Here is an 18,750-nt window from a genome sequence, read left to right as displayed (position 1 = left end):
AATAAGCGGGACACTTCAAAGCAAAATCCTGCAAGTCATTTATGGTCGTGTTCAGGTTTTCTGATCTACTGTACAAGGAGTTACGGTACCACTGATTCGAAACAACGTGAAATAGGGACAAACTGGTTTATCGAGAAGAACTTTAACACGATCTGTTTATTTAGCCCTAGAATATAACTTTTTTCTCTATATTTAACAATTAGCCGATTCCCATCTCCCCTCACTGGATATCTGCGTGCGCCCAATGCTGATGTCTAGGGACTCACGGATAACCCATCTTAACGTTTCGTTTTAATTTGATTTGGAATTTAATATATGTGCAGTTCATATATACATACGCCTTAGCGTAAGAGAGCCTACTTTGTTTTTCTAAATTTATTTTGAAATCTGAGCAGTTGTTGGTCTAGAGAAAATTTGACAAGTGCATTCTGTAGCCAGTTTTGTTTCCGTTATCAACTTTTGTGGGTGTTGAAGGCGTTTCTTTTCTTTTCGTTACAATCTTTTCATAAATCTTTTATGTTTTTAAATTAAAAATGAATGCGTATAATGTAATATCACATTACGATTATTGCGTCATATGAAAAGTCCCGTTTTAATTTAGAAAAAAAAAACCCGTCTTCCTATACTGTATTTAGCTGAGTGCAATATATATCTAGTTTAATGTATGGGGAGTTGATCATTTCTAAAGAAGATGCGGGCTACGTTTACCTGTACTTTAGAGTTAAACTAGTGATGACACCAACATTTTAAGTTTGCGAATGAAGAGATCATATGCATCAAATTAATTTGGAGATTCACACTGCAAAATTCCAAATTATGCATTTATCGCGCGTTGATCCCATTACCCCACAACTCTTCTGAAACCCTTAAACTTAAAATTTAAGATTAAATCACTTGAAGACAATGATGTCTTATTTTTTCTTCTTGTATTCCAAAACTTCTTGTTTACACCTCTTCGTTTTTCCAGAAAGACGGATAGATCCCGACTTTGCTCAATGGATTTTAAAGATGTTTGGTTTGGAAATGCTGTGCTTAATTCTATCAGTATTTGCGTGTGATTTGACCAAAATGCTTTAACTGACAGTCGATTTACTAGGTTAATATGTGCTATTTGAAGGATGGGATATTGCGGTCAATTTCAACCCACTAGGTGCTCTTTAAAAATATGTTTCGCCTGTAAGCTACAGTGCTCATTGTGCGCTTCTTCAACAAATAAGCATTTTTGCGAAAAACTGAAGGACACCTGCTCTGTAGAACGACGTTTAATTCTCCTACAGACAGCGCAGACTTCAGATGCCAGAGGAGTGCGTCTTTTTACTGCCCGCTGTAGCCCTGCTCATGCGGAGTTTATATATAATTGCTGCTTTTGGTATGTGTGATTACCCAACACAACTGGCCAAAACGAAATGACATTTTCAGTACAAACGATAATATTGTTGGTATTATAGACTTTTGTATTTTCGCTTATAGATTTTTATGCGCGGTTGCAATGCGGGTCTTTTTGCATGTCGCGGGTAAGTGAATAGTCTTAATATCTTGAGGGTGGTTATTGAGAAGGAAGTGGGCGGACAGGTGGGGATCACTGAATTATTGTAGTCTCGAGGAGCGTGTTCAGTCTTTAGTAAGAGACAGTCTTCACTCTGAGAGTGGTCGAAGCCGTGGGGTTTGTCTTCCGGAGAAAACGTACAGTAAGAATTCTCTATAATTACTCCCACGCCGCACAGCAAACAAGAAACCGACGCTTTAGTTCACGAGAAAGAGCTGTTCGTTGCCAAATCCTGAAATGCTGAAAGAGGTTTATTAAGCGTGATTTCCAGTGTTCTGCTACTTTGTCCGAACTAACCACACAGATGTTTTTATGTTATCCCTGTCATTTTCATCTACTCCGTGAAAACGAATAAAAAATGCCTCGAGTTACATGTATTTTATAATAATTATTACAAAATAACAATATTAAACTGTTCTGAATGTGCTGTTTAAGAGGCTATATATTTGGCCATTTTCGCCTTCCCCGGTCTTTTTCAAAATCCTTTTCTCTAGTCATGGTATGGATGACTCTTCCTCTTCCATTTTCCTTTGTTTTCTAATCAGCTTACACAAGTATGGTAGAGTGATAAATACTTCAGATTTCCCTTTAGTTCACAGTCTAAGCAAGACCAAAGTATCCGAACACTGGAAATGGGAATGAGTTACATGAGGAGAAGAACGTTAGAAGACATTGGTAGATACACATGTTCAAGGATGTATTATTCTTTTAAATAGAAATGTCTGACTTGGGGGGGGGGTGGAGGGGGGGGGGGGGGGTGGAGATGATTTCTGACTTGAGAGCTGTGTGATGTCAAGATGTCAATTTCTGATCTTGTTGAGACCCATTCTCAGATGAAAAGAAGGCATTTGGATGTGGTGACACTTTGTGCAATTGGCAGAGCTGTTCCCGATGGCTTGACAAATGGTGTATTTATTGATCACATAAACCGTGACAACTGAGAACCAGTAGAGTGAAGAGCTACCTTACAGTGCTGCTGGACCCGACTTTCAGGCTTGGAGACCTTCTGTGAGGAGTGTGCATGTTCTAGTTCGTGCACACGGGTTTTCACCGGCACCGGGAGAGCCTCAGAGTCGAGTCGCTGCTACTCCAGAGCGAGAGGAGCTGATTGAGGTGGTCTGGGCATCTCATAAGGATGCCCCCCTGGTCGGTCGGCTTCCACTGGAGCTGTTCCAGGCACGTCCCACTGAGTGGAGACCCATTGACAGACCCTGGACAGGCTGCAGGGATTATATCTCTCGGCTGGCTTGGGAGCATCTGGGGATCCCCCAGGAGGAGCTGGAATCTGTACTGGGGACAGGGAAGTCTGGGCTGATCCACTCAGTCTACTGCAGCCACGACCCTCACCAGGGAAAGCAGAGTGAAAATGGATGGATGGATAGATGGGTATCGGGTCTTCTAAACTTCAAAAAAGACATGCTGGCTGGGCTATTGTTGTCTCTTGTCCATGTCTGCTTGTGCGTCTGTGTCTGCCCTGTGATGCACTGATTCCATCCAGGGTGCAATTCCAACTTGCGCCCTGGCTCCGCCAGGATAGGATCTGCCTCAGCACAGCCATCCATAGGAGGAAGCCGCTGTGGAACATCGATGGATAGATGAAAACTGTGATTTGGGAAACTGCAGTGGTGGCTAGGATAAAAAAAAAATTGCAGTTCACTTTCCTGATTCCAAATTAAGAATTACTTGTAATCATTCATCAAAAGCTTCTCAAGCTACACCCGACAGTTAACAACAACAATTCATTTAATTTATAGAGCATGAATTTGTTTCATGCCTAAGGACCCCAAACCACTCTGTAGATAGGAAGAGGCGGCACTGAAGTACATAGGAAATGAATTGAGAATTGAGAAATTCCCTCTCCAGTCGAATGAAGGGAGATCATTAGGGTAGTCCAGAGTGGAAATGAGCCAGACAGCAGGGTTAAGCCTCCTGCCCTTACGAATAGAGCCGTGGGATCTTTAATGACCAAGTAGTCAGACCGACAGCTTAACATCTCATCCAAAGGCAACTCCTACAACACGCTGCCTCTGCTCACTATCCTGGGTTATTCGTATGTGGAAATTCTGGTTTTGGGGGACAAGTGCACCCTTCCGGTTCACCAGCACCGTCTAAAGCAATTTTCTTGTTTTCCTAGGAGGTTTCCCATCCCAGTGCTGCTGAGGCCGTCTTGCTGACCTGAAAAGAGTAGATCGTGCGAGGCAGTGGTAATGACACTGCCAACTTACTTCTTCGGCAGGTAGACTTCTGCTAACAACTAACTCATTCATACAAACAGCATTTTATCTAAGCATGGCTGCCCATTCCAAAGGGGAGAATAACTCAACTGACAGGTTACCCAGAGCAGGGGCAGACATACTTCTGTAATGTTTCATGAGCAAGTCAGGGGCTTAAAGAGAAAGAAATCAAAACAGAAGTGTCTTCTACGTGATTGTCCTGAGACAATGAAAGCTGCCCTCTTGAGCTGTGGGAAATGGCGGATTATATCAGAACTGAGTGACTAAGAGTGAATTGTTCCTTACTGTCCACTCCTGCAGAATTTTCCCTTCACAGCTGTTCTTCTTTAGCATCCTTGCTGGCTGAGGGGTTCTGGATAGTCCATGATCAGCTTTATGCCAGCAAGGGTCCAGAAGCCAATGGCCATTTACCTATATACAGTAGCTTTTAAAACATCTGCTTTCATTTCCAATTCTCAGTATTCAGAATTTGTACAGAATGGTTAAAAGCTTCATTTGATTTACATAAGATATTGCCTACGTATGCATAAAACACTCAGCAAAAGTTTCAAGATTTTAGTAGATGCCAAACCTAATAGCCCTCCCAGGGAGATGTTGTGGTTTGGGATTTTGTATCTTTCTAATTCATTTGAAAATAAGTCCATTATTTATTATCACTCATTTGATGTGTGGCAGACTGACGTGCGTGTGACGAAAACAGAGATTCTATACTCAGTCAATTGAGTTGAATTGACCAGCATTTTCATATCATTTCCCATTTTAAGTCTTTGCTTCTTTGTGTTTCTTACAAGAATGCAAATGTTTTTTTTTTTTTTAAAAGAAATTCATTGAATGAACAAACCTTGTTACACAACCTGGCTGGAACAAAAAGGATAGACTGTCCTGTCATTAGGTTTGAATACTGCTCCCTCCACTGCACTATAGCATAGGAATGAATGAAATGGTCACAGTTAAAATAAGCAACACTTTAGTTTAACTTAAAAGGCAATATGTCATCGATTCTTCCTATAACCCATCGCATGACAGTCATGTCAAAACTGATACACACTGTATGTACATGTAAATACATGTATGTACAACAGGCAGAATGGTACTTATAGTACTGTGAAAATAATACAAAATCTGAAGAACAATGACCATTAAAAATGTCAAATGGCTTTTTTAGAAAATCGGCAAGTTGATCTATTGTTACAGGGCCTTACAAAAGTGTTTCCTATGTTGTGAAATTACAAAATGACTTAATATTTTATTCAAGATGTGAATGTTCAAACTGAAGACTTCCAACGGCCACTTAGGTTAAAGTAAATGCCAGCAAAAACTAAAGAGAAAATATTGATTGCGTGAGCATTCAGATCCATAACTCAGTATATGGTGAAAGAATCTTTAGAAGTAATTAGAGCCACAGTAAATACAGCCTTGGTAGGGTAAGTCTCTACCAAGTTTGCACACCCATATGACACAATTTCTGGCCATACAGTATGTCTTGGTGGATTCGCACAAATTGTCTCAGGTTGCTTGGGGATCACTTATGGACAATAGTGTTTAAGTCTTTCCACAAATCCTCTAGCGTATTAACGTATTCAAGGTCTTTGACTGGGTCACTGATGCACTTTCTTATTCTTAAGTCACTCCAGGCTTGCAGGTTTGTCCTTGTGCTTAATATCATTGTCCTGCTAAAGGGTACATTTTTGTTCCAGTTTTACGTCTGAAGCAGGTTTTCCTCTAAGATTGGCCAGTACTTTGCTCTATGTTCCCATCATTCCTGACAAGCTTCCCTGGTGACTTTTGTGAAGTCACCAGGATCTGGTAACCCTTGGATATTTGCCATATTGAAGATAATGAACTCTGTCAAAGGCACTGTTGGCTTCATGGTGCCTTCCCTAAACTGGTTCCTCTTTGCCTGGCTGCTCACTCTGAAGGGACTGCTTGATTTAAGCAATGTCAGAGGGCCTTTTTATTTCTTAATGCTCAACTTCACCATGCTCAAAGAGGTATTAAGGGACATTTGTATACGATTCTCTTGGTCTCTGCCTTTATAAAACTTTGTCCCTTAGTTGTTTTGAAAGCTCCTTGTCTTCTTTGCTTTAAATTTACTACCTGATTGAGGGAGCTTTCAGAGAGATGTATTTATTGTATGATCATATAAACCACTATTACACATAGAGAGAGGCCACTCAACTAACTGTATGGCTTGTTAAGGTAATATTGTTTACCTAAATTAATTTAGGGTTGCCAAAGAAAGGGCCTGAATACATACTATATACAAGCATGGCATCGTCATTTTACTTTCGTATCAACTATTTACGTCTTTCTTTTTGTTTTTTTACATTTAATGTGTGGAGAAGCTTCTGTTGATAACAGATATTAATTATTACTTCAAAGTGTCATGACTGTTAACTTTAAAGCCACCAAATGTGAAAATTTGCAAGCCATTGTGTAGTCCATTTGGCATGCCTGTAATCAGAATGAATGAAAGAGAAAAAAACTGACTGTGTAATGTGACTTGTGTAATGTTTAATACGTTTTAATATTCTTTTGGTTGATTCTCACATTTGTCTCTTTAGTGATAATTTAGATTTAATTATTTTTTTCATTATTTGCAAAGGGAGTGTAAATTTGTGCTAGTTTGGCTGTACCTGAACACTGGGTCTAAGGAACATTACACCTACACAATGCAATACAATACACTTTCCCAGAAGTAAATAATTAACCAAAGGAAAAGGGTGTGAGTAATTAAGTGTTAAATTCAATGACATCCTGAATTTAAAAATTAAAAAAAGTAGCAAACAGTTTCCAGTTTTCAAAGACTGTAGATTAATTCTTTATGCATGTGCTCCTAGACACAAAAAACAGAAACTTTGTCATTCCCATACTCCCTGTAGCAGAGAACAAATAATGTAGTAAATGAAATGTTTTTCACATAGACACTTACACATTTATTTTTGTGATATCAGTAATATTGTTAAAGCACCCCAAAAGCAGGAAAAGATCAAGATTAGTTATGATGTAAAAGGTGCAGTTTATGCAGAAACTCATTGACGTTAATTTCTGAAGATTATTTGCCTTTAAAGTATCTTCTGATTAGCTGTCTCAATAATCTCAGGGTCTATTTATCTAAAGCAGATCCGTAGGTTTATGCGAAGTAGCTCTGGTTAGTTTATAAAATGATAAGTGGCATGAATAGTCTAGAAAATAAAAGAAAATTCAACTTTTTGAGGTTCAAACACTCAACTTCATTCAAAAGAGCTTTACTTTTTGTTATGTGTCTTAGCAAATAGCAAACTGGATACCAAAACTTGCCTTTATTCAGTTGACTCAATGGATGATAAAAGTAGGTATAATACTACTAATACTAATACTACAAAGAAGATTTCACTTAAGTCTAAATTAGAAATTTGTCCTGAAGACCACGTGCGACTACATGTCTTGTCATCCTCTGCGGGGAATAGGATGAGGTAGTCGAAGAGCTCACCAAAAGAGGGATGTTTGTGTTTGAACCCACAATCTGTTCTCCCGTCAGTGATGGTGGAGATGGGTTTAGGCATTTCGGCAGCTTCACTGGAAAATCACTTGTGGTCCAGTGCTGGTGTGAGAACTGTGTTACCATTCAGGTTCTCATGACAAATCTGTCCTGAGCCTTGCAGCCGAGTCCTGAGCTCGACATGTGTTGCTTTCAGCACCCACTGAGTGATGACCTCACGTAATGCATTTTAACATAGCGTTACTTTTTTCTTTCTTCTTGTTTTACAATGGGGGGACACATTTTTGTAAATGTCACAAGTGTGGGCTAACAATTTTTTTTTAAAAAGAAAAACCCGTTTAATGATGGTACAGATTTTTCCTAGTGACATCACCGAGAAATTGAGAGTTTTGAAGCCCAGACCACAGAATGTTATATACATAATTTTTTATATGATTTTCCTCTTTCTTGTGGGAGAAAAACAAAAAAACCTAATGGTTTACATCAGGAGGTCCCATTGTTGTGACCAGTGGAGACTGCTTGCTTGTACTCTGGTTGGTGTCTCTGAAGTTCTTGAATATTGTGTCCCCAGTCGTTGTTAGTGGAATACTAAATAGAAGTCCATTACAGCCCTATAAATAACAACTTTATTATGCTATGCTTTATTGCATTTTACAAAGCGCAGTTCTGAAGTGTTTCACATGTGGGATCGTTCAGCATTGCGATCTGGACAGGAGTAGAAGCTGAAGAAGCAGTCCGTCTCATGTAAGGGTTCAGCCAGGTTGTTTTCAGGGATATTAGGTAACCTTTGAGAACTCACAGTGCCTTGCACGAGATTAGGGCTTGCTCATACGTGACATCATACTTCCTAATTCCAATATCTTTGTACTTTTCGAAATACATTAAAATAGAATTCCAGAGCATTGGAATCTCATAGTGTCACCTCATTTTCACTATATATCAAAGAGAGGCAGAAGCGTAGTTCTAAATTCATGGATCATCCCTATAAGTGTAGGATAATAGTTATTTTTTATCAATTAATTAATTAACTGCAGGGAGTAGCCATTCAGGGAACTGGTGCTTGGGAAGGAAGAATTAGGACAGATTAGGGATGAATACTCACATTGGGGTGATGTAAGTGGTAGAGCCTTTCCTTGTTTGTGCAACTGAATTTGGTATAATTAGCAAACTAGTCAAATTGTAATGCAGGAAACAGGAGGATTAACAAAACCTGCAGACCTTGTGATGGAAATTTAAAAAGAAGTAGACAAAATTCAAAATTGGCCGACACCTGGCCAATGACATTTAATGCAGAAAAGTGTATAATGTTACATTTATTGGAGCTATAAACTAGAAATATAAACTGGGAAACACTGAAGGTGAAAAAGCTATGTATGAAAAAGACTTAGTTGCCTATGCTGATGCACTTGTTTCATCTTCTAGACAATGTGGTGAAGCAATAGAAAGCAAACAGTGTAGATCAAGCAATGACAAGAACAAGCTTTAGAACAAGCTACCCAGCCATGTTGTTGAATCTGATACCCTGCCTTCTTTCAAGAAGCAGCTGGATGAAATCCTTACATTATTTCGCTACTATATGAACAATCAACCGAGCTAAATGGATCAAATGGCCTTCCTTAGCTTGTAATGCCTTACAAATATTTACAGCAATACATTTACAACTTAGTTAGGCAGTTTTCCTATTGTGTTAATGTGGTTTACTACATTTTACTGTGCTTTGTTCCCCATAATTAGGTTGTGTTATGGTGTTACCTGAATATAAATACCTATGTATTTATTATGTAAGAGCAATGACAAGGACAGTTCATATGTGATTATCATATTTTTAACACAATGAATCTTACGTCTCAGTTTCTCAATAAATTCTCGGTAGAACGAAAGATTGAGCTGTGAAATTGCTTCTTTGAAAATTGTAACTCAAACAGTCATTTAACCACACAATTAAACTCAGAATACTTTCAGTTACAATGACGAAATGACCAAGAGACATTTTTATATGTATATATGAATGAAAGCGTGCTATCTTGATCTTAGTTTACACAAAGTTATTTTGTTTAGAGAAACTGTCTGTGAGGCATTGAAACCACACACTTCAATGTGTTTTGGACTTGGGAAGAAAGTGCACACAGGAGCTTTTTGTTCAAAACCAATTCAAGTGTTTTTATTAATTAATTTATGTTTTGGAACATGTAGACTGCAATATGTTTCTAATTTCAATGTGGCCTGAGTTTAGTAGAGTAGTCATAACTTTAACAGTACATGTGACAAATTACTAACATTCCCTATAAAGTTGTACTGTATTTTTTTACTTATATCTTCTAACTTTAAAACACCTCCATTATTATTTTTGTATTACAAAGCATGATTACTTCTATATTAAGAGAGACTAGTATTTACAATTATTATATTATTAAGCATCAATCTGTTTAACATTAAGTAGATAATGTAAAGTCTTATCTCTTAAATGTTAATTTTTTTTAAGTTGCAAAGTTTAATGTTACATTTTCAATGCTTAGATTGTTGTCAGTAGAGTTTTAGATTTTGTTTTCAAAACCAAACAGAAACAGTGTTCTAAGCACGAAGGTGGAACAGCAACTTCACACAACAGAAATTAACTAAAAATGAAGTCAATGCATGCATGTCTTATCTGTGGAAGATAATAAACACTGTTAAAATATTTCCGTTTTATAATACTGCATAACTAGGCAGTCCAGTGGCATAGGGGTTAGTATTTCTGCCTTGTAGTGCTAGGGGCCTGGGTTCAATCCCTGGAATTTGTATGTTTTTCCCTGTGTTTGTGTGGGTTTCCTCCAGGTGCTCTTGGGTTCTCCCACAGTTTAAAAACATACTCTTAGATTTATTGGCTTCTGGGAAAAATGGCTCTGGTCTGTTTTTGTGCCCTGTGATGGACTGGAGTCCTGTCCAGGATGTCCCTGCTTTGTGGCTGTTGCTTGCTGGGATAGGTTCTGGTTCCCCTGTGACCCTGCACTGGATGAAGCAGTCGGAAAATAGATGGATGGAACATGTCATAAATGATTGGGTTACACATACTTGACAAGTACTCTTATTGTTTTTTAAACCAACCAAAATTCCAGAGGATTACATTATAGATTAAAGTAATATTACAGAACATGTAAATTGTTGCTATAGTGTTCCATCTGAAAATAATGTATATACAGGACAAGTCCAGAATTTCCAGTGCCCTTCTGACATCCCTCCCAAATCTTCCCTCACTACAAGGAGTTCAACTAAAAGAGAAAGATATAGGAGACACGAAAAAGAGCATTACTAAATACTAATAACGCTAAACAAACTCTAGGAAGGAGAAAGTGGAAGGCCAGTCCTATCAGGTACTCAAGACAGATTAAGGTCAAGGTTTGGAAAACAATTATGATGCAGACTCTTCCTCTATAGAACATAGAACAAGTACTGTACATAGAGTTTGACAGAAAAAAAAACATTGAAAGGCTCAATGGCAAGCAATAATGCATTTATCCCACAGCTAAATGAATTAGTCAGAGAACTTTGTCTGGTGACATCCTTTAGATGCAGTGTGTCTAGTTTCTGGATATTCATGGCTGGTAAATCCGTGATTCTCTAACAGTTAAGGGTCAATTTACATACTGAAAGGTCACAACTTTAAGAATTCATCGATTAATTTTGATGCCAGCAGCCATATCACCCTGAAACCCACTGTAAGTGTAAGTGTAAGCCACTGAAGCTCAGCAGGTGTGATCCTGGTCAGTACCTGGATGGGAGACCTCATGGGAAAAACTAAGGTTGCTGCTGGAAGCGGTTTTAATGGAGCCAGCAGGGGGTGCTCACCCAGCAGTCTCTGTGGGTCCTAATGCCCCAGTATAGTGACGGGGACACTATGCTGTAAAAATGTGCCTCCTTTGGGTGAGATGTAAAACTAAGGTCTTGACTGTGAAAATCCCAGGGCATTTCTCGAAAAGAGTAGGGGTGTATCCCTGGTGTCCTGGCCAAATTTCCCATTGGCCCTTACCAATCATGGCCTCCTAATAATCCCCATCTTTGAATTGGCTTCATCACTCTGTTCTCCGCCCCACTGAGAGCTGGTGTGTGGTGAGTCTACTGGCGCACTATGGCTGCCGTCGCATCATCCAGGTGGGGCTGCACATCTGTGGTGGAGGGGAGTCCCCATTATGTGTAAAGCACTTTGAGTGGAGTATCCAGAAAAGCGCTATATACTGTAAGTGTAAGCATTTATTATTATTATTATTATTTTTTATTATTTTATAGGTTTAGAACGACCACTTATATTTCTGATTTTGTATTCCATTTAATGTAAATGATGAATATTCAATCTGGTTAGAGTTAGAGTCACATTAAACTGATCCCCTGAGATATGTTTTGCTTCAGGACTGTGACGAGGTGGGGGAAATAAATTCTAACCATGTGCAGTACAAATGAGCATTATTGACAAAATAATGATTGTAGTCGAAACAATACCCTCTCCATTGGTTATATACATGACTTTTCATTTGCTGTTTTGAAGAGATTGGCCCGATGCACCTGTAAAATATCTAAGTGAAAAGGCACAGTAATATAAAAGGAAACAGTGAGACGCCAATCTAAAATTAAGAATCCAAATCTTCCAATGCAGAGCCATTATTCTTTCAGTAAAGTCGCACTAGTTTAAACCCATAAAAATGTTTGCTGTAATGTCTGAAAAAGTGCTACTTTTATGAAGTGATGTAATAGCTCACATCTTCATAAACTAGAATTCCACAACCACAGGATGACATTGCGAGTTAATTTCATCTAACACAACAGCGGCTAGGAATGTACATTCAGACATTGAATTCAAAGGGTTAATAATTGTTTCCCCTTCCTAAAAACACTCTACTGCCAATGCAACTCATTTTGCATGGATTTTAACATATCAATCATCATTTTACTACAATCCCAAGCTTCAGTGGTGAAAAGCTATTGCATAGCCTTGCAGTGCAAGCTTACTTTTTAAAACAAAGTTTGTGCTGCATAAAAGTAAATGAAACTACATTAAGACATACAGTACAATTGATGGTAATAATACTTATAGCCAAATGTTTAAAAAGCTGAAGCAGTTTTTTATTTGCTGCTTACTAGGTCATCCTAAAAGTTTGTTTTGCTAAAAGATGTGATTTATGTTGTGTTGTGTGTTGTTGAAAGAAATAGGAGAAAGCAAGCCAATATGTATACTTCTTATATTGGATTTCTCCCTGTATTTTTTAAATGGTCCTATGTAGTGTTAAGACTTCTTAACAAAACTAACATACTTCTATGCTAAATGATGTGTCTGGAAATGTCTCCCACAAAGCGTAAAATGCCTGTTCCTATCAGTCCTGTGTATCACATAAATGACAATAATTCAGTAATGAATTAAGTACACAGCAACCACTAAATGTAAGGTCTTTAATACCAGAACATGATTTAATATTGGCAAATGAAAATACATAGCAATATTTTATTTTGCAAATCTGACAGTATTCATTTTAAAGCCATCAACAAAAGACGGATTATGACGCACACAATTTTGTGCAAAGGGTGATAAAATTATGATTCCGTGGGCTATAAAAAATTAATTCGAGGAACCTGCTGCATATTTTTCAGACTAACAAATTGCAGCAGGATTAATCACAAGCAAGCTATTGATTAGTTCTTAAAGAAAAACGTACAACAGTGATTGATAGAAGATTTTTTTTTATAAAGGGATTGAATTAGTGTAAGCACCCCATATATACTCTGTTCCACCCACACTTACACACCTACTCAGTGTGTCTTTGAACTTTCTGGAAGATTACATTTAGAGCAGAAAGCTTTTTATGAGCACTAGCTATGCCAGAACAAAGAAAACATTCTTCACAGCCTGAATTAAACAAAAGTGCAGGTAATAGACAATACCTGTCCATTTTAAAGAACTGAATTCTCACACTGAGCAGAATGTTTAAAGATTTTTTCCAGCACAGTAATTGCATCTATTTTCTCCCTATGGTAAATAATAGCACAAAACATTTGGTGGTCTAACAGGGGTAAATTAAACCATTTACATTTAAGGATGAGTCTCAAATTAATCAAAAAAAATAATTTGTAGTTATTTATTAAACTCTGTATATTTAACCACCGAGTGCGTGAAAGACTTGAATGTTAAAGAATGTGTTTTAAAGAAGGAATATATTTTCTTATTATTTTGAATAAGGAGGCATTAAAAGAAAGTTCGCGGAGCCTCGATGTCCTCTGTTTGTTGACGACCATGTTTTGGTCACAAAGGGAGATACAAATATGAAACATGTTAATCTAAATAAGATGAAAAAGTAATGCTAGAATGTCTTTTTAGAAGGTGGAAGTACGCGTTGGAAGCTGAAGAAAAAAATCTTGAGCCGTTCCTCATTCATAAAGACAGCGGTTTTCCTTTAAGGGGGCAATGAAATATATTATATCCATGCCAGGAGAGAGAAAGGGTACATTTTATATTATATACACAGTGCAGAGATCCTAATTAATTGTTATTAAGCACTAAACCGATGTAATTTCAGTCCGGTGTCTGTAGCTCCGTGATTATATGGTATCTAGCACAAAAGCCTGTTGTACGTTGTTACACCCTGGTTTTTGCTGTTGCCGATATAAAGGCAAGTTCGGTCTCGCAATTAGGAATTAACTTAAGCTTTTGATGAACAAAGAGACGGTTCTTACAGATGTCGCAAAGAAACATCTTTTCATTTTTATTCGAATTCACGAGTACTCAGCTCCCAGAAACCATTGCAGCTAAAACCCAAACGAACTATGCCCCGGAACAAAACCCTTCAACTTGAAGTAGAGACAAAGCACCCCGAAGTATAGTTTTGAGCACATCAAATCAGGTAACTATGAAATGGGATTAAAATTAAGGCTGAACGCACATCTTGGTTAGCTTTTTTGAATCTCATACATTGGACTTCTTTTAAGAAAACACAGCAGTGCTAATGTTTGTTATATCAGCAGCACTATCTGTTTTGCTCTATGTAGACTACGGACTAACCGGCTTCCACTAACATCTATGGTACACCTGTATATTTCCTTAAAATAAGTTTAAAAGTAACAATGTATAGGATGTAAAGCACAGCTTTGTGAGCAACTGGATGTAAGCTGTCCTGGTTGTTTTTGCCCGATTAGTAAAGGGGCACATACAAATTTCATGCAACAGCAGAATTCAAGGTTCATTTTAATATTTCATCTTACATAATGCAGTCTTAGTAATAGTATATTCTAGCGCATATCAAGTTATGTTGTGAACAGTGTCTATAGATTCTGTTTGTTAACAAACGTAGTGACGTGTTATGTAGTATGTTGAGGTGCTTAAGACTACTGTTACCCACGGAGTTTTAATATAAGTGTCGCTTATGTTAGTAGCAGATGTTTGGGAAGCACCCTTTTCATTTCAAGTTAGTAAGCCGTCTTATTCGAAATGTAATCGAAATTTGTTTGAAAGATAAGTTACATTGTTAAAGATAAGTGTATTAACAGAGTGTAAGATTCGTGAAATTACAACGCGAGGTTGTTGTGCATTATTTCTGCAGGATTTGAAAGAGGCTTCAAGTTGTGGAATCTTTAAATTTGAGAAGTGACGTTCTTAAAGTCACTAAATTACCATCAAATCTTTGGTTCTAATGCTGCAAATCGTCATCCCGTTGTGGGTTAAAGACACGGGTTTAATAGTGCATCACTAATACATTTAATCTCTTTTTTTTCTCTGTTACCCTGACAATAAAATTAAATATATTTAAAAACGTTTTAGCCTTGCTTGTTGTTCAGAGCAAGGATCCAATCATAAGGAAATGCTTCAGTGCCGGAAAGAGATAACACAATTTGTTGTAATTGTAATTGTGGTTTGTCTTTTTTTTTTATACAGCTTTGATCATCTTATTGCATGGATTTGGAATATTGAATAAGAGATGCAAATACACCCCCCCCCCCCGATTGCATTAACATACAGGCAATCCAGCTGTGTAACAGAAACCCTCATTATACTCTACTGTGTTAACAGGTTCAAGCAGACATACTATGGAGCATCGGAGGCAGGTGAAGGGCCCTACCCAGTTCCGGGAGGCAAGGCGTGGGCAGAATCACACTGGTGCCCCCCAGAAAGATGCCTACGCCCGGCTGCTCAGCCAGCATCACAGCGGCAAGTTCCGTGCCTACCTCAACCAGTTTGCTCAGCACCAGCAGCTGCACGTCGAGGAGAATGTGGAGCTCCGGGCGAACGACTCCATGCTGGAGAAGGATGATGTTGCGTCGGGCAAAAGGGACGATGCTCCTAGAGGCTCCCTGAATGCAAACAGACGCCCGCCTTCCCCCAGCGCTGGGGTGGAGGCCGAGAGCGGCCCGCCCTTTTGCACAGAAAAGCTCCAGGGGCGCAGGGAGCCCGTGGAGTCTTTCGGGGTGCACGGGGCGAACGCGCGGCAGAGCCGTGGTAAAAAGAGGGACCCCGGCGCCAGCCAAGACGAAGGTGCTATGGAGTCCGGCGGGGAGGGGTCTGTGAGACAGGACGCCCCGAAACAGCAGCCGAAGAAGCAGCATCACAGCATTGTCTCGGCTAAAGGGCCCTCTCTGACAGGTCCCGCAGGTGCCTCTGGGAGCAGGGATGTCATGTTTCCCTCAAGACAAGGGGTTTCGCCCCACAAAACCAGTGGCCCTATAGTTGAACAGGAGAAAGACGCAAGAAAGAAGCTGAAGAAGAAAAATGTCGGTAAGGGCAGCGCTGTGGGCAGCTTTGAGGGAACAGGAGGTACAGATAGCGACGGAGCACCAGTTGGGAGGATGTCACAGGGTCGCTTTGATAGGCCAATTACAGGCCAGTCCCCAGGTAAGGCAAAGACTAGCCTCAACGATTTTGAATTGTTAGTTTGAAACCAGAAGGTCTTCATACAGTGATAAAAATGTATAGTGACCTTAAAAACAAGCTAAATGTAATAGATTTTATTTCACTGTCCTTTTCCTCTACTTTATATTTTCTAACAGGAATTGGGTGTAGAGGGCCTGTGAAAGACGCCCCTAGATTTCCCATGTTGGAAGAAGAAAGATGTCCAACATGTTTTTCATTTTGTTTTGTGTCTTCTGATCAAGCATTCTTAGCTCTTTTGGAAGTTATCTGTGGGATAAGGTTTTCTTTTAAAACATCATGTTCATTGGGGTTTCATTAAGGACATGGACAACTGAAACGCTTGGAGACTTCATCATTCCCAATCTGGAATTGGCAAAGTGATATTCAGGCTTCTTATTGTTGTTGAGTTGAATTGTTTCATTGAGCAGGTGCTGTCTTTTCCAGACACACTGTGTCATCTTTGAATTTTAGAACCTGAATTTTAGAACCTTTAAAAGTTTGATATCATGGGTGTCTTGCCTCTCTTGAGATTCCTTGGGATTTTGAAATGCCTGGAAAAGATTTCCAAGAGGAAGTTTCTTTGCTGCTGTCAGCACGTGGGCTGGGCTGTAGTCAGGGTTTTTCCCTCTACAACTTTTTTTTCGTTTTCTGCTTATCAAAGTCTCTAAAAATCAATAGTGATGAAAATGTAACACTTTGCTTCCTGTCCCACTCTGTTCGAAACAGTTCAAAACCTGTTTATAATTTTTAAATTGTCTTAAAATTGGTCACGGTTAATGAATTATTTTACTTTTAGAAAGTAAACGCATGCAAACAATACGTCTGATCTGATTTTGTGTTTTCAGGCAGAATCTGCAGTCCATGTGTGGCTCCAGATAAAGGGAAAAATAAGAACAAAGCAGGTAGAGGCAAGAAGAAGCAAGTATTTGAAGCATACATGGATATCCATGATGTTTCTGCTGGGCTGAAGAGGGGAGAGCTGATTCAGGTTTGGAAGTCTTTTATGGATTTAGTAAAAATGCAACAACTACAGTTTTATTTTTTCTACCCAGATTTTGCATCAAGAAATGCTTGCTCAGGATGTTCTCTCTTCTTTGTTGTTGCTTTTGGTGCAGTTTAGCGACTGAAAGTGTGAGGATAAGTCAAAATGCTTTTGCCAAATCTTTTGTGTAGACAACTGGGGTGACTTTTTTGTTTTAGAAAAAGAGTATTACATTTCAGTGTCTTTTAGAGAAGCCATGTAACAATGAGCACAAATAAAGCTCTTTGTGCTCTGTACCTGCAAAGTGTTCTTTGTGTTATACCAAATTATTAATCATGGCATTACATGCTGTTTTGTTCACAAGGTAGGATTAAATCTAGTTTTGTTTTAAACAAGCTAGACTGGAGAGCGAAATACTGGTAGAACAACTTCAGCACCTTTCTTCCAATCCCATATATTATTAGAAGCTTTGTTGCCAGATGATTGGAATTCAACATAAAATATCATCAGCAAAAAGCTTTTTAGCACAACATTGCGTGTAATTTATGTATTTGCTCCCGTGTGGGAGAGCTCTCTGTCCTTCTAACTGTAATAGATTTAGAAAATCTTTCATCCTCTCTATGTCATTCCCAAACTATGTACAGTAACTCTCTTATCTCCATAAACACTGTTGTGCCGACAAGCATTCCTTGTCAGTGATGTTTGTTTTTATTATATTGTGGTGTTGGACTCTACCATAAAACACATTTCTCCCAGGAAATAATAAAGATTAAATTGAATTAGGAAAAACTTGCATAGATTTGTAGTCATAAGGTAGGAACTTTGAGTTGTATTTGGAACCCAGATTGACTATGATGGACATAGAAAAGTAATGCTTCGTGTTTAACTTTGGCGACAGTATAGTAATTTATAAGAAACTATCATTTTTCTTTTTTAGGGCCCATTGAGAATTAACCCTAAGAAGTACCATGAGGCCTTCATCCCTTCTCCTGTGAGTGTTTCATTCATTCTCTTTATACCTTCCAATTAATAAGTTAGTGACTCTTCATTCTAGCAAGTAAAATATTTTGGTTCTGAAGAAAAATTATGATCATGAAGTAACTGAGCTAAAACTGAGCTATTTTGCAGGGAAGAGTACCTCTCTTATTTAAATTCCAAATATACATATTAAAACTAGTTCTTTAGATTATTTAGCTGTCTTTAAGTGAAGGTGGGTTGTAATATCCTGTTGTCATATTTCATGTGATTGATTCCAGACCAGTAAAGAAGCATATTAAGATAATCAGGTTACATTTACATTTTTGAACTGTGATTTTCTAGTTTTATTTTTCGTTGTGGATGCTGTATAAACTCAAACAGGTGATGCATATGCCCTCAAAACCTCAAGCCATGACAGCTGTCCTCAGGTACAATTGTATGCTTTTTTTCTCCATGGAGATCAGCATGCGACGGTGGAGCAGGGTGCGGATGTGTTTTTTTTGGCCAGTTGCCACTTTCCCTCTGTGACACCAGTTAAAAATGGATAGGGTGATGTTTTAAGCTTTTGAAAACGAAGTAACGTAAGTAGATGAAACATAAGATGTTTAGGATGTTTCAAACATAAATTTATAAATTAAATGTTTTTTCATCTGTTAAAAAAACATA

General features: G+C 38.4%; 1 protein-coding gene across 5 annotated transcripts in view; it reads left to right on the top strand.

Moving 5' to 3' along the window:
• Window positions 1-1,634: 1,634 nt before the first annotated feature.
• The window catches only part of dis3l2 (DIS3 like 3'-5' exoribonuclease 2), a 140,687-nt gene continuing 123,571 nt past the window's right edge, over window positions 1,635-18,750 (top strand). For 3 of the 5 annotated variants that reach the window (XR_001480119.2, XM_015361271.2, XM_015361272.2), the window contains exons 1-4: window positions 14,017-14,124; window positions 15,288-16,106; window positions 16,970-17,112; window positions 18,044-18,097. Coding sequence is in view for 4 of the 5 variants with exons in the window: in XM_015361271.2 (XP_015216757.2) it covers window positions 15,305-16,106; window positions 16,970-17,112; window positions 18,044-18,097 (999 nt within the window). In the remaining variant the exon portion in view is untranslated. Of the gene's footprint in view, window positions 1,689-3,680; window positions 3,783-14,016; window positions 14,125-14,648; window positions 14,686-15,287; window positions 16,107-16,969; window positions 17,113-18,043; window positions 18,098-18,750 lie in introns of those variants that run through there. The other 2 variants (XM_069197302.1, XM_069197303.1) reach the window with 2 other exon arrangements.

Source organism: Lepisosteus oculatus, chromosome 13 (genome assembly GCF_040954835.1).
Source record: "Lepisosteus oculatus isolate fLepOcu1 chromosome 13, fLepOcu1.hap2, whole genome shotgun sequence".
Taxonomy (NCBI): Eukaryota; Metazoa; Chordata; class Actinopteri; order Semionotiformes; family Lepisosteidae; genus Lepisosteus; species Lepisosteus oculatus.
This window is presented reverse-complemented; position numbering and strand designations above follow the sequence as displayed.